The sequence below is a fragment of the Equus asinus genome, chromosome 6 (assembly GCF_041296235.1).
Source record: "Equus asinus isolate D_3611 breed Donkey chromosome 6, EquAss-T2T_v2, whole genome shotgun sequence".
In the NCBI taxonomy this organism is placed as follows: Eukaryota; Metazoa; Chordata; class Mammalia; order Perissodactyla; family Equidae; genus Equus; species Equus asinus.
The window spans coordinates 43,042,913-43,056,846 of record NC_091795.1 but is presented as its reverse complement, the minus strand read 5'-3'; the positions used below and the strand labels follow the sequence as shown (position 1 = coordinate 43,056,846).

The 13,934-nt window shown below is 49.5% G+C and overlaps 1 protein-coding gene across 2 annotated transcripts in view; it reads right to left on the bottom strand.

The window, feature by feature from the left end:
- ADD2 (adducin 2) overlaps window positions 1–13,934 on the bottom strand; it is a 100,881-nt gene that overhangs the window by 21,472 nt on the left and 65,475 nt on the right. For both annotated transcript variants that reach the window (XM_014836686.3, XM_070511984.1), the window contains exons 5-9: window positions 10,330–10,481; window positions 9,789–9,869; window positions 6,084–6,233; window positions 4,515–4,658; window positions 2,528–2,626 (exon numbers count right to left, since the gene is read on the bottom strand). In XM_014836686.3, coding sequence (XP_014692172.1) covers window positions 2,528–2,626; window positions 4,515–4,658; window positions 6,084–6,233; window positions 9,789–9,869; window positions 10,330–10,481 — 626 coding nt within the window. The remainder of the gene's footprint in view (window positions 1–2,527; window positions 2,627–4,514; window positions 4,659–6,083; window positions 6,234–9,788; window positions 9,870–10,329; window positions 10,482–13,934) is intronic.

The window sequence follows — 13,934 nt, the reverse complement described above, 5'->3', positions numbered from 1 at the left end:
AGACTGCCTGGGTTTGAATCCTGGCTCTGCCACTTACTCACTGTGTGACTTTGGGCAGCTATTTACCCTCTCTGTGCCTCAGTTTTCTCAGCTGTAAAATGAAAATAGTAGTATCTACCTCATGAGGATTATTTAAGGTAATATTTGTAGAGCACTTAGAATAGCACCTGGTGCACAGGGAGTGCCATGTACATGTTGACAATAAATTAATTCTGAGGTTTTACCATGGAAGGCTGAGAAGCAATATCCCCAAGGGACTGGTCTTTCATGGTGAAGGAGAGAACTGCCCTCACCCTTGCCAGAGCTGCCCCTTCCCACCGCCCTCGTCCCCCATCGGTTTCCAGGGCGATGGGTACCAGATGGAGAAGAGCTGCCTGAGCTTCTTCCTCTCTGCTAAGGAGAGCAGGGAGCTGCCTTGTCAGCTGGGGATGACCCAGTTTCCTGGAACCCCAAACTGATGGGGAGCAAAGAGAACACTGTCCCCAGGAGAAGAGAATAGGCTCTTAGCCTTGAAACACTAGAAAGACCACAGCCACGTTTGCTCGTTTGCCAAGGTCATCGAGGGAGAAAACTAGGCCTGTGATGGAAACGAACTTCGGTGCTGGCCATTCGACCAGAAATGACCCAGCCAGGGCTGCAGTCCCAACAGCTTCTTCAGACTGCAGGAACCTGGGGTCTTCCATGCCTTAAACCTCCCACACCTCTGCTCTAATCCTGCCTATTTTTCTTCCACAGCTTCCAGCTTCATTTCTCCCTCTAGAACCCTCCCTGCTCCACCAGCTGAAAAAATGCCACTGGAGCTTTCCTGGGGGTTATCTGCCTCCACTGCCTGATGCAATTTAACAGGGTCACATCAGAAGAGCCCTCACCGAAGAGAAAGTGACAGCAAGCAGGGCCAAGAGAAGCAGCTGGAGGGCCATCAGGGCCAGTGGCTGGCAGCTCTGCCCTTTCGTCTCCTCAGTGGCTAGACAACCATCCCGCCTTTGGTTACATCGCACAGCGGCCGTCTCTGAGGGTCTGGAGCTTGGGAGAGCTGTACCTCACTGTGTGGGGCAGACATGGGCATCTCTCTCCATTCATTCCTAGGGCTGTGCTGTCTTTGCAAAGAGATAAGAGCTATTTTTTCACGGAGGCCTCTTCTTCAGAAGCAAGATGTGGAACTCTTAAGAACTCAGGCGTCGGGAAAGGAAAGTGGGCATATGAGCAGCTCTGCCAGGATCTAACATCAGTCAGGGGTCAGTGCTCAGGGCCAGCACCACCGGTTGGGGGCAAGGAGGCCACCACATCAGAAAGGCACCACTTTGGTCCTCTTCTACCTTCTCTGCGTTCTCCTCTTCTGACCGCTGCTGATTTTTTTTGGTGGGGGGAGTCTCACACCACTTCCTCTAACACCTCTTCACCACTGTCTTAGCAACTGTCCTCTCAACATATTCCTTAAAAACCATTGAGAAAGGTCCCACTTGTAGAGCCTCCACTAGCGATGCTTCTGGAATCATCCTATTCTTTGCCCAAGAGGAAGGCAGGCCTTCGTGCTGGGGGTGCTGCTCTGCCCAGACCAGCCAGGAGAGGGCAGACGGGACCCAAAGGGGCCCCTCTAAGAGCTGACTCATCCTGGAACCGCTAGCCTCCCCTTCTGTCAATTGAGTCCTAAAAATACCATCAGCAACACCTCTCCTTGTCTGAAAGGCCCTGCCCTCGCAAGTACTCTGCAGGGCCCACGTCTGCAGTTGAGGAAACGGAGGCTCGCGGAGAGCAAGTCCCAGAGCCGAGGGCACACAGCCCAGAGCTGGGGACCCCTACTCACCTCTGACCGCCTGTCACGCTGAAAGGAGCAAAAGAAGCATGTGCCTGGCATATCCAACACCACGTTGTTATCTGGTAAAGCTATAGGTTTTGTGTTTTCCTATAGTTTCTCCACCAGCTCCTCTAGGGGTCCCATGACCACTGACACTTCCCCCCCACCACCCTATCCCTTAGTTAGGAGAACATCATGGTGGGCACCCTGGACATCACCTTGGCGTTTCCCTGGTGTTCAAGCCTGCCATGCTGACACTCCACCTTGGCCTGCTTTTCACTCCTCTTGCTGGACTTGACCATGTTCACAGTCTTTGCAAACCACCCCCTCCAAAGAGAAAGAGACAAGAAGACCTACCTGTGTGGTGTCTCCTGGACACAGCCAGATGTAACAGGCATACCTCAGGCAATACATGAGCACGGTAAGAACTTTCATATGCCCTATTATGGGTTCTCCTGCTGTCCAATTGATGAACCCAGGCAGCTCCCCGTCCTGGGCACTGACCCCCAAGAGTTAGGTGTTGGTTGTTAGACAAAGGTGATATATTTTTTAAAGCCACAAAACGGATTCTAAGTGTGAAACTTTAGAATGATAAGGTGGCGCCAAAGCAGAGAAATAGGACAAGGCTTTTAGACGGCTAGGCTCACAGGACTCCCTAAATCACAGCCAATGGAGCCATGGCCTTTGCCCACAGGCCCCTGTCAGAGCCACTCCCCAGAGGACCTTGCTCACCTGTATCTCACATGCGGCCTGCAGGTGGAAGATCTTATAAAACGCCTCCTCCACGGTGTCCCCTAGAGCAACCACTCCATGGTTTCTTAGCACCAGGATCTGTAGAGGAGCAAATGGCCAATTAAACTGTCAGCCTTTTAAAATTGAACTAAGAGGGAGAGATTTTTCATTTTATTCAGATCAATTTCCATATCCAATCCCGGAGTCCTCCCCCCAAACTCCTTGCTCACTCCCCTACACAAACACCCCAAGGCTACCCTACATGTGTCTTTAACCCTAAGGAAGAGAAGATGCTTTTTAAAATCAGACTAAATAGCTTGGTGAGTTTCTTTGGGCAATGCCTGGATTTTCAGGCCTTGGAGAGCTTAGAAATCTGGAAAACCAGTGTTTGTGTTAAAGTGAATGAAATTACTTGATGTCCCATATGAGAGTCCAGCCTCACAAGCAACCTCTTGCCCCGTGACTTAGTCACCTTGGGAGTCAAAACCAAAGAGGGGGGTTCTCTGAGGGATGGCTCTGCAGAAGCAAGGGAGTCACGTCACCTCTCTGGACCCCAGGTTTCTTCTGCACGAACTCAGTGAGGCTCTGGCAGTTCAGAGATCCTACAGTTCTATGAAAGAGGCTGTCGTGACCTTCTAATCAAACTCACTGGTTTTACAGAAAAGAAAATAGAAGCCTAAAGGAATTGAAAGTCTCCCAGCTAATTAGGGGCAGAATCAGAACTGGAACCCAGCTGTTCTCCCTGTTGGTGCTATGTTTCTGACTCAGCCAGGTGCACGTAGAAAGGAGGGAAAGAAACAGAAATGAATTTATACCAAGAGCCTAACTCTCCAAGGCCCAGGTGCCAGAAACTCCTCTTGGTTGGTTTTATCCTCAAGAACTCTCTGAAACCAGAAGATGCTCACCTGGGAGCTGGGACACAGATCCATGTGTCAGATGTGTCCTTGCATACCTGGGCTGAGGCCTGGTGGCCTAATCATCACATCTTCTCTTGCTGAAAACAGCTGGAGTTTTTTCCTCTCAAGTGCCAGAGAAGTGGAAAGAGACCCTGGCCCACAAATGATTTTGCAGGTAACAAATGCCTCATCTCTCAAACACTTGTAGCATTTCATAGATGTGAGCATGGCATCCCTCTCCAGGCACTGCTAACGAGGCTTTAGAGAATGTCAGGAGACAGTGGCAGGGACTGCTCCTCTGTGTCAGAGATGGGGAGACACGGACTCTCAGATGGGAAATGACTCAGGCGGTGACTGCCTTTCGAGGACAGGAGCGAGCATCCATCAACCCAGCCTTGGCTCGGAAACTGTCCACACTAAGCTCACCACCCCTGATTACATGCTGTTATAAAACAGACTTTAGGCTTCAACCAAACGATGATGAGACTGCATTTTTTTTCTTTCAGGTTAGCAAAAAAAAGTGATAACACTCAAGCTTGGAGAGATCTCAGGGAAACAGCATTCTCATATACTAGATGTTGTGGGGGAGGAAAGGGCAACTTGGCAATATGAAGTAAGAGTTTTAAAATGTGCACCCCTAGATATTTATCCTAAGGAAATCATCTCGAGCATACACAAAGATTTACATGAAAGGATTTTCATCACAGTGTTGTTTACATCAAGAGAAAATGTCGGAGGGGGGGGAACCTTCCAATGTCTAACTATAGTGGAATGTTCAGGTAAATGGTGGCACAGCCATTCATACAATGAGGCATAACTTAAAATAGCAACGTAGAAAATAGTTAATAACATACAAAGGTCTTTACTGTATATTGCTAAGGGAAAAAAGGAGAATATATTTTATGATCCTAGTTTTGTAAATATATGTGAATATATTTGGAGTGTGCACCAAAATCTCAGGGTAGTGTGGCAGAGAGAATTTTACTTCATTTATTTATGTGCAACCTCTAAACATAGTCCAGTGAACCTGTGTCACTCATGATGTTGGCAGTCCCACCCCGAAGCATCTTCCCAGAACAGCTGAGCCAAACCTTGCAGGTGGGTCCAAGGCACTTCTGCAGGTTGATCCGATCCGCTTCCTGCTCCATTTCGCCATTGAAGTCATAATAGGCCATGTCCCCCACCAGCAGGGCGTTGTGGGAGACAGGCAGGAGGCCCCACTTCATGGCTGACACCTTTAGTGAGATGACAGAATGGTTAGCACCTGCAGCTGCTGCAGCCCCTCTGTCACATTTGCCCTTTCCTCCGAGTGGCACAGTTAAGTTCTGCTCTGGGGACTGGTGTGGGGAGGGAACAGCACATGAGAAAGGCTCTCCCCTTTGACTCTCTCCACCTGGTTGGGGTCTTGCTTCCTTTCTGCTCTTCCACTGTCTTTCCATCACAGTTTTCACAGCAGCCATGTCAGTATATCACCTTCGAAAGCTGCTGCAAAGAATGTGCTCGAGAGAGCGAGTGCTGCTGCCCGCTCCCAACTTGGGAAGAGGCAGGGCTGGTGCAATGGGCACCAGGCTGGAGTGCAGCAGAGCCCAGGGTCTCCTGGACTGGGCTGGTGGAGACCCTTAGCCTTGAGGTCAGTGCAGAAACAGCCACAACTCCTCACTGACAGGGAACCCATCGAGAAGCCCCATTTTACCAGGAACGGGGCACTACAAGTGCCAGGGAACAGGGTTAAAACCTGCTGTAAGCACCATACCCCGTGCCCTGCCTTTTATTAAAAGCAAGGAGCGTGGAGAGGTTGAGGAGAGCTTCTTGCCCTCCTTCACTCATTTTGCCCCACACCTAAGTCTGGGCTCTGCGGAGATGGACACTCGACATGAATACATCATTCGGTCTTGGTCCAAATTCTGGAAGGTCTGAGCGCTGGTAACCGGCGTGCTTCACTGAGAGAGCCACAGGCCAGTGACAAGTCTGCTTTGCCCCAGTGGGTGTGTGGCCTGGGGGTCAGTAAGATGGGGTGAAGGTTGAGAAAACACCCAGAACTGGCTGTCTGCTGTCTTTCCAAGTGATGTTGCAGCGTCTCAGGGGCACACGGAAAAATTACCAGAGACGCTTGGGGGACAACCTGCTCCTGGAGAGTCTTCCTCCTACTGTCTCCCAGTTTTCCTTGCTCTTGTCACCACCTCTCAGCTCACCCTGGGCTATGATAAGTGAGCAAGTCCAGGTTCCCACCATCTTATCTTCTATCAAGATCTCTCCTTACCAGAGCCTGGCTGTGGGGAGCGGGTGCCAGCCCTGGGCCCAACAGGACTGACCTGAGTAGAAACTCAGGAGGCACCGTCACCTGACTAAGCGGTGGCAGTCATGTATGTGGCAGGGCGGAGGACGCAGCGGGGTAGACATTACGCATCTTTACCTTATCTCTCCAAACCAAGACTTCCGTAGCTAGAAAAATGGAGAGGATGAGAGTGCCCACGTTAGGCATTCCTTCTCCTCACCTCGGCCTGAGTTCAGGAAATTTTTCCAGAACTATTGTAAATGATGAGATTGCTACCAGCTTTGGGATCTTATGTCTTTCCTCGGGGAGAATCTCAGAGAAACGGTACCATGGGCCTGCTGCCGGCCTCAGGGAGCGAAACGCTGGCTGAGGAGCTGGCACTCACCGCTGCTGTGGCTGGCGTGTGCAGGTGGATAATGCAGCGCACATCAGGTCTGGCTGCGTAGATGGCCGAGTGCAGACAGAAGCCCGTGGTGTCCACCGGGAAGCAGCTGCTGCCCTTCTCCACCACCTCTCCTAGGATGTTCACCTTGATCTGGGCCAGGGAAGAAGAAGAGACTTATGGCCGCAAGGCAGGCAGAGGCCCTCACTCCTCTCCCCGCGGGTGGACCAGCGCACACCTACCCACCCACGTTCACTCACTCCACCACACCATGAGCTATGTCTGTGCTTGGTGGTGGGGGGAAAAGAGCTGGTTCCTGCCCTCAGTCAGTGCCCAGTCTAACGGGGGACACAGGCAATTATAATTCAGCATGAAAAATGCTAGAGCAGTTTCTCAAACTTTACTCTGCCTAAGAATCACCTGGAGAGCCTGTCAAAAGGCAGATTCTGACTCAGCAGGTCAGGGGTGGGGCCTAGGAGTCTGCACTTCTAACAAGTTCCCAAGTGATACCTATGCTGCTGGTCCACAGAACACACTCTGAGTAGCAAGGTGCTAGAAGAGAGTCATTCACAGAATTCTCTAGAATGGGATAGGAAGAGTCTTCAATCCCATAAAACGGGGATCAGAGAAGCCCTCCTAGGGGAGATAACACCTAAACAGAGCCTTTTTCTTTTGTTTTTACTCTTTATTTTGAAAATTCTCTTTCATCATATACAAAGGTAAAGAGGATAGTATAATGAACACACGTACCAATCATCCAGAGGCTAGGTCCTAAAGGACAAGTGGAAAGTAGTCACTGCTCCTATAATCTGCTTTTGACTCCAGGTGGCTAGCAGGTGTCATGGCTAAAAATTACCCACTCGTGGGTGAGCGTGTGCACGCGTGTGCGTATGCACATAGTTGCTGGCGGCTGTGGCTGGCCTGGCATACAGTTAGGCCATGGTGTCCCCTGCTCAACATAAGCAATCTCACAGAACGTCATCACCAGAGAAGGTCACTTTTGACTGTGACACAGCAAGACAAATAAACCACTCCTTAATCATGTCTAAGCACAGACAAAGCAACACTGTGCAAGCCCCAAAATGCCCAGCACCCCCTCTCCTGGCTAACAGGAGACACGGGTGCTGCTTCACCAACGGCAGCTTCAGCCCCTTGCTCCATTCCCCGCCTGCCTCATAGAACTTCCATCTGACAGCGCACCATCCAAGGTGACACCTCCATCCTAGGACCCTCCTCCAATCCCAAAACAAGCCCCTCCTAACACCCTCTTACTCAATAGCCCTCTGGTTGCCCAGGGCCATCTCCCTGCAGCTGGCAGTTAGCCAACTTATTGACTACACGTGTTCCTGGGCATGAACAAGCTGGATTTTAGTTCCTAAAAATCAGAATAGCTTTGGCCCTTCAAACTGCAGCACCACGACATCCTGAATGCAGCACAAGGGGCAGCTCCACAGACCACCCCCTCCTCCACCCCGGAAAGCCCAGGCAGACAAGATGATACCAAAGGAAGGAGACAGACTGCTGTGGGGAAGGGACATGCTACTGGTATCATTTGCTTAGGCAGAAGCTTCAGTAAGATGTTCGACAAATCCCCTCTTACAAAAATCTGTTTTAAGTGAATTTTACAGAATGAACATGACTTCACGGTGGCTGATCCCTAGAAGTGGCTGCAACTCTCCTGCCTCGGGTCTTAAACCTGAGAATGTCCAACGCTGACCCCTGGTTTCTCTTCAGCCAGCTCCCCCACCTCCTCAGATGTGTGGCCTACTCAGACTTCTGTCTCTGGGATGGTCTCTCGGATCTCAAAGATTCCTTATCTCGGCCTCGGATGTGTGATCTGTTGTCACTCAATCGATCACAGCCTAACAGGGCAGCCACTATCCCATCCAGTGCCTTTATACATGTGAGGAGACAGCTACCCCCTCTTGAGGACAGCCCCAGGGGCACGGGGCTTGGTGTGTGGACACTGCCATTGTGCAAATGCAAAACACAAGCCCCGGGCCAGGACACGTTTAGTGAGCAGAGCACAGGTCTGATTTTACCCTCTCCTCTCTCCGTCACCAGCCGGGCTCCCTCTGCAGTGTACAAGCTGCACAACCAAACACAACAACCCTATCTCTACACCCACCCCACGAACATCCCATGACTCCCAAACCTGTAGCTCTAGGCTAGATCTCTTCCAAACCTAGGATAACCAAATGCCAACTGACTTCTCTCTAGAATGTCCCACCAGCTCCTCAAACTCAGTCCCACACTCCCAGACCAACGGATCACCAGGCCCACTAAGCCTGCTGCCCAGAACTTCCTTCCCGGCTTACTGTCTTAGCCCCAACCAGTCGGCCCAAAGTCAGTCTGCCCCACACTGCTGTCAGAGTACAGTTTCTACGACGGAAACCTCATTGCATCACTCATCTGCCTTGCAATGCTTGAGGCTCTGCGTGTCCAGCAGAATGAAGCCAAAGGGCTCTAACAAGGCCTTCAGTGCCATTTATCCTCTGGTCCCTGTCCCCCTCCCAGCCTCTCATCCAGAGACTGAATACAGGAGCCAGACTCGGCCACTCACCTGTCCTCCCCAGTGCACTGGGATCTGGCCTGCAGCTGGGCTTGGCATGTGCCGTGTTCCTGCTGAGGACACAGTCGCCTCTGCCCAGCCTCTCCCTGCTGCCCTGGTCTAAGTCTGCTTATCCTGTGCGCTCCTGAGGACTCACTCCTTCACCACCGTTTCCACCTAGAAGCTCCTCCTTTGCCCCCTCCACTTCCTTCAATACCCTGACTGCCCCTTCTCTAGGCTCCTCAAGCTTCCTTTGTCTCTATCAGAACACTCTTCACTCTGAGCTCAATCACTGATTACCTCGCCTCTCTCCCTCACCCGACCATGAATGCCTTAAAGACAGAGCCTATGCCGTCCCTGTGTCTGTGGTCCCAGTCTGCCTTGGCCATGACCTCCTTGGGTGGCCCCGTGTGAGTCATTTACCCTCCCTGGGACCAGTGTTCTCTCCTGCCTGTAAAGTGGCCTTGGCAGTCCTCAAAGTCCTGCCACGCCCAGATACTCTGTGACTCTGTCAGCCTGCTCTTTTAACTGAGTCCCTGGACTCAACATGTGAGCATGTCTCAAGGCTGGCAGAGGCCCCGAGGTGGTGTCCTCCTCTCCCAGGCGCATGGCACCGCAGCCGCAGCCCACACACCTAAACTGCTCCTAAGACAGTCCCCTCTACTGCTTTCCTCCTCCCACACAGAAATCTTTCCTGATCAAAAGCAGCTTCTGAAAGTTTCTTCCTACCACAGCTAAAAGGAGGAGGAGAACTGAAAGTGGTCCCAGACCCCCAGATAACACGGGCACTAGACGAGTCTTGCATTGCTTTGAGATGAAGCATTGGCTTTCATTCTAATGTATTCCCCGAACCGGGAAGGCCTCCCACTCCCAGCCTTTGTGGTCCAATCCCAGGCTCAGGACTCCAGGCCCCTCCCTCTCCGCTCCCTCCTACTGCGCTTGCTGCCTGCATATTGTGTTTGGTCTCTTGGCCACGTCATGCTCTGGGCACTCAGTTTGTTTTTGTGTCATTGTGTGTTCTCTGCCCCACCAGATCACAAGCTCCACAAGGTACAGGACGGCAGTGACTAATCTGGAGATGACCTATCACTGTAGGAGCAGAGGAGGTGCTGTCATTTCAATAAGGAATGGGCAATGAGATGCTGGACTATACTCACCAGACTGGATGCTGTGACTTCACTGCAAGAAACTCCCTTAGGGCTAATCAGGAAGTGGTCCTGCTCCTTGCTGACTCTCAGCTGGAGGAAAGACACGTTCTCAGTGGCAAGGAGGGAGAGGGGTCATTTCCAAGGAGACTCTGCTTGAGTCCCCTCTTCCTCTGAATCCACTACACCCAAATCTTCCTCCTAAAAACACTTATCTCCACCCCACTGCCCAACCCATGAGAGATGAAGAAGACTCAGCCTTTGTTTGGAGCTGGGAAATGGAGCTATAAGAGGAATCTCCCAGTGGTCAAGGGTAGCCCTGGAAGTAGGATCCAAGAGTACCCAGCTCTTCATCCAGAGAAATGTCCACTGAGCAGGTTATCTATTTCAGGTGACCATGGTGGTTGGAAACCTTGGAAGGGCTCATTCCCTGCATTTTGGCCAAAGGCCACCAGCAGTACCACGGCCATGCCAAGGGTCAGGAGTTCTCCCTTTGAATTTTGTGGGGTCCACAAACACAGTACTCCACCCCACTCCAAGATGCTGTCCTCACCGTGACGTAGGTGTCGCTCAGCTGGGCCCAGCCATAGAGGTCCAGGAGTCGGTAGACGCTGCTGATCTTGCACCGCATGAGCCGCTCCCCCTTGGCCAGGTTCAAGGAGTCGGCTGTGTGGAGGTCATTGATGGGCGTCATCATGGAGAAGTCTGCGGGGGACAGGGCAGGGACAAGGCAGCTGTCAGGGTCAGGGGCTCCCATCTGCCACCTTCCTTGTCCTAGTCCTCTCCAAATTCTCATTGGCACTGCAACTGCACAAGAGACTTCTGCCAGCCGGGAATTCAACATTCTTTGACCCTTACCCAGGGGAAGAAAACCCATAGAACACATAGCTGTGCCCAAAAAGTCCTGTGCATATTCGGGTAAGAACAGCATACTTTTGGCCAAAAATTGTGGCAAGACTCAAGGCCACCGAAAGCAGGTTCTCAGAACGCCAAGTTTACCATAAATCCTAAAGACGGACATTGAGTAAAATCAAGAATAATTTGCTGAGTGGAAATATGGGTACACTTCATCAGCTGGTTTTAATGAAGAAGTTTCTGATCATTAGGCCTGCTATCATCATCTTCTTTTAACTATGCCTTGTAACACAACTTATTCTCTGATTGGGAAACAGGGCAAATAGAAAGCCAATAAGCCAGGAAGTACATTCCTCAATTTTTTCTGACAAGTCACAAACTTCCAGAAGTCACCGTGGCTGTGGTTGGCTGAAGGGATCGAGGCCTCAGGGGGGCCTCATCTGTTCCCCTCTGGATATGCAGTCCCTTGGTTATCTATGATTCTTTCTGGGAATTTTAGGGGGGATATGCCCCCAAAAGAGATTTGGAAATGGGCCTAGAGAGCTTGACAGTCTTTTCCTCAGGGCACCCAAAGGGTCCAGGAATTGTCCCATTAACCATGATGACTGCTGCCTGCACGCTTCAGGAAGGCAGAAGAGGGTGTCTGAGCCCCAGTGCTCCGATTAGTTAGTGTCTAGGAACCAATAAAAGAATCAATAGGAAGGGTTTCAGCTTAAAACGATGTCTGGCTGGGAGGCTCCTGATGCTGCCTCTCCCAGCATCCCCCTAAAAACTTTAATGGATTAAAATGTCTTTGGAAGCTTCCACCATCTCTATAAATCTCATTGCTACACAATGTGAGGTATGTCCTGTATCAGCTTTGCCATTAGTCGAAATGATGAGATTGTCTGCGAATGAGAGGGTGTATGGGTGCTGTTGGGCCCACAAAAAGCAAGCAGAGCAAGCCTCAAACACCCCACATCAGGAATACACGCTGAAAGGGTCTGTGCCCCTCAGACGTGGTACACCTCCAGGGCACGCGTCCAGTAAATGTGGTTGACAGGGACAGAGTGGTTCAAAGGCCTGGCTGAACTGGCAAGAGCAACGAGGAAATTCCAAAGGCAAGGATTTCTAATGCAAAGTGACCAGTCTGGGATCCTTCCTCCTCTCCAGGCCATGCCCAGACAAGAAATTACCTCTTTACTTCACCCCTGGAAGCAAGAAGGGAGGCACATCAAAGCAGAAGGCCCCTGGGCAAAGTGGGGGAGGGGAGGGGCTGCTGCTGAGAGGGTCTTCAGACCCAGAGTTCTTTGAATCCTTCTCTTACAAATAACTTTGGAGTCCTATTGATGGCCAGAATAGGTTTGAAGACATTCACTCCGTCACGTCTGCTGTGTCCTGTATCAAAGAGTCCTCCCTCCCACCCTGCGGAGCTTCGCTGAGGGGATTACCCACCCACAGGCCCGAGGTGGGAGAAGAGACTGGAGGGCACCACAGGAATCCCAATCCCCTTCTCTCAGGGTCTTAACAGAAAGAATGCTTACTCCGACCAGCCTCACAAAAGTTAGGACGGCTGAGCACCAGGTTTATGACTCAGATCTAACTGAGCCGTTTATTCAAAGTACTTAAGAAAATGCAGAAAAAGATGAAAACTCACCAAACCTCCTGAAAGCTAAGACTGAAGGACACATTACTGAGGAAAAAAAACTGAAGGTAAATGGAATTGGACAAAGAACCACCTATCTGGGTTTGAACTTACGACACTTGCGTTTCCCCTCTCCACACTCCCTGACTCAGACACCCTGGACGCGCACGGATTGGATTTTCAGGCATCCAAATGTCTTCCTAACAAAGGCTGATTGGTGAGGCAGTGGGAATGCTGGTCAGCCCTGTTTCTCTCTCAAAAGGAAGAGTATAAGGCCGGAGACACGAAAATGATGAGAAAGACTATGATAGGTGTGGGAGACAAAGACCAGAGAGCCAGCATATAGACATCAGTGTTGCTATAACAGGACAAACAATTTCTGAACTGAAAAAAAGACCTGTGTATATAAACTGTAAAGACCTACTACATTCCAGGGGGGAAAACTCCATAAAAAGAAAAAACCTACAACAATGTGCTTCCTGACAGCATTTCTGAAACACAACGATAAGGGGGGAAATCTACAAGCATCTAAAAAAAATTTGGTTACCTACAAAGGAACAAAAAATAGGCTGTCTCAGATTTCTCTGTTACAGCAACAGATGTCAAAAGACAATGCTATAGGAGAATTACAAAAGACAAACTCTAAAATAAAGTGACACAAACAGGTAAAAATAAAAGGATCATCAAAAGTATGGCAGGCCAACACAAAAAGAAAAACAAACAGAGGCCATAATGTTATCAAAGTAGAAGTCAGGAAAAATCACATTCTTCTGGACAAAAAGGGCCATTTTGTAGGTCATTTTATGTGGATTAAAGGTATAACCCATAAGGAAGCTATAGTTATAAAGAAGACTCATGCTTGGAATAACATTTCATCAAGACGCACAAAGCAAAAGCAATTAGAAATACAGAAAGAAGGAAAAGAAGTCAAATACAGTGGGAGACAACACAACTCTCATTTTTTACAAAATCAAAAACAATAAATGAAGATATAGAGTAAATACTATGCCCTAGAGATAGAGTCTATACCCAGATATCACTTAAAAATATTATTAAGCCACAAAGAAAATCTCAATAAACCCCCAACACAGACATTAAATAGGCCACATTTGCTAAACATTATGCAATAAAACTAGATATTATCAACAAATCTTTGAGAGAATATAAACTCAACCGCTTGGAAATGAGAAAGCACATTCTCAAACAGCTCTTAGAATAAAAATAAATCAAAACAGCAACTACAAACTCTCTAGAAATTAACAATAAAAGAAATATTACAGGGGCCGGCCCCGTGACCAACTGGTTAAGTTTGCACCCTCTGCTTTGGCAGCCCAGGATTTCACCGGTTCAGATCCTGGCCACGGACCTAGCACCACTCATCAAGCCATGCTGAGGCGGCATCCCACATAGCAGAACCAGAAGGACCTACAATTAGCATATACAACTATGTACTGAGGGGCTTCGGGGAGAAGAAGAAGAAAGAAATTGGCAACAGCTGTTAGCTCAGGGCCAATCTTTAAGGGGAAAAAAAAATGAAGTATTGTGTCAAAATTCATGGGGTAAAACCAAATTTATACTCAGAGAAAGAAATCCATAGCCTTAAATGACTTTACTATTGAATTAAATATGAAAATAAACCAAATCCATTTTATTCTATTCTAGGAAAAATATAAAGGACA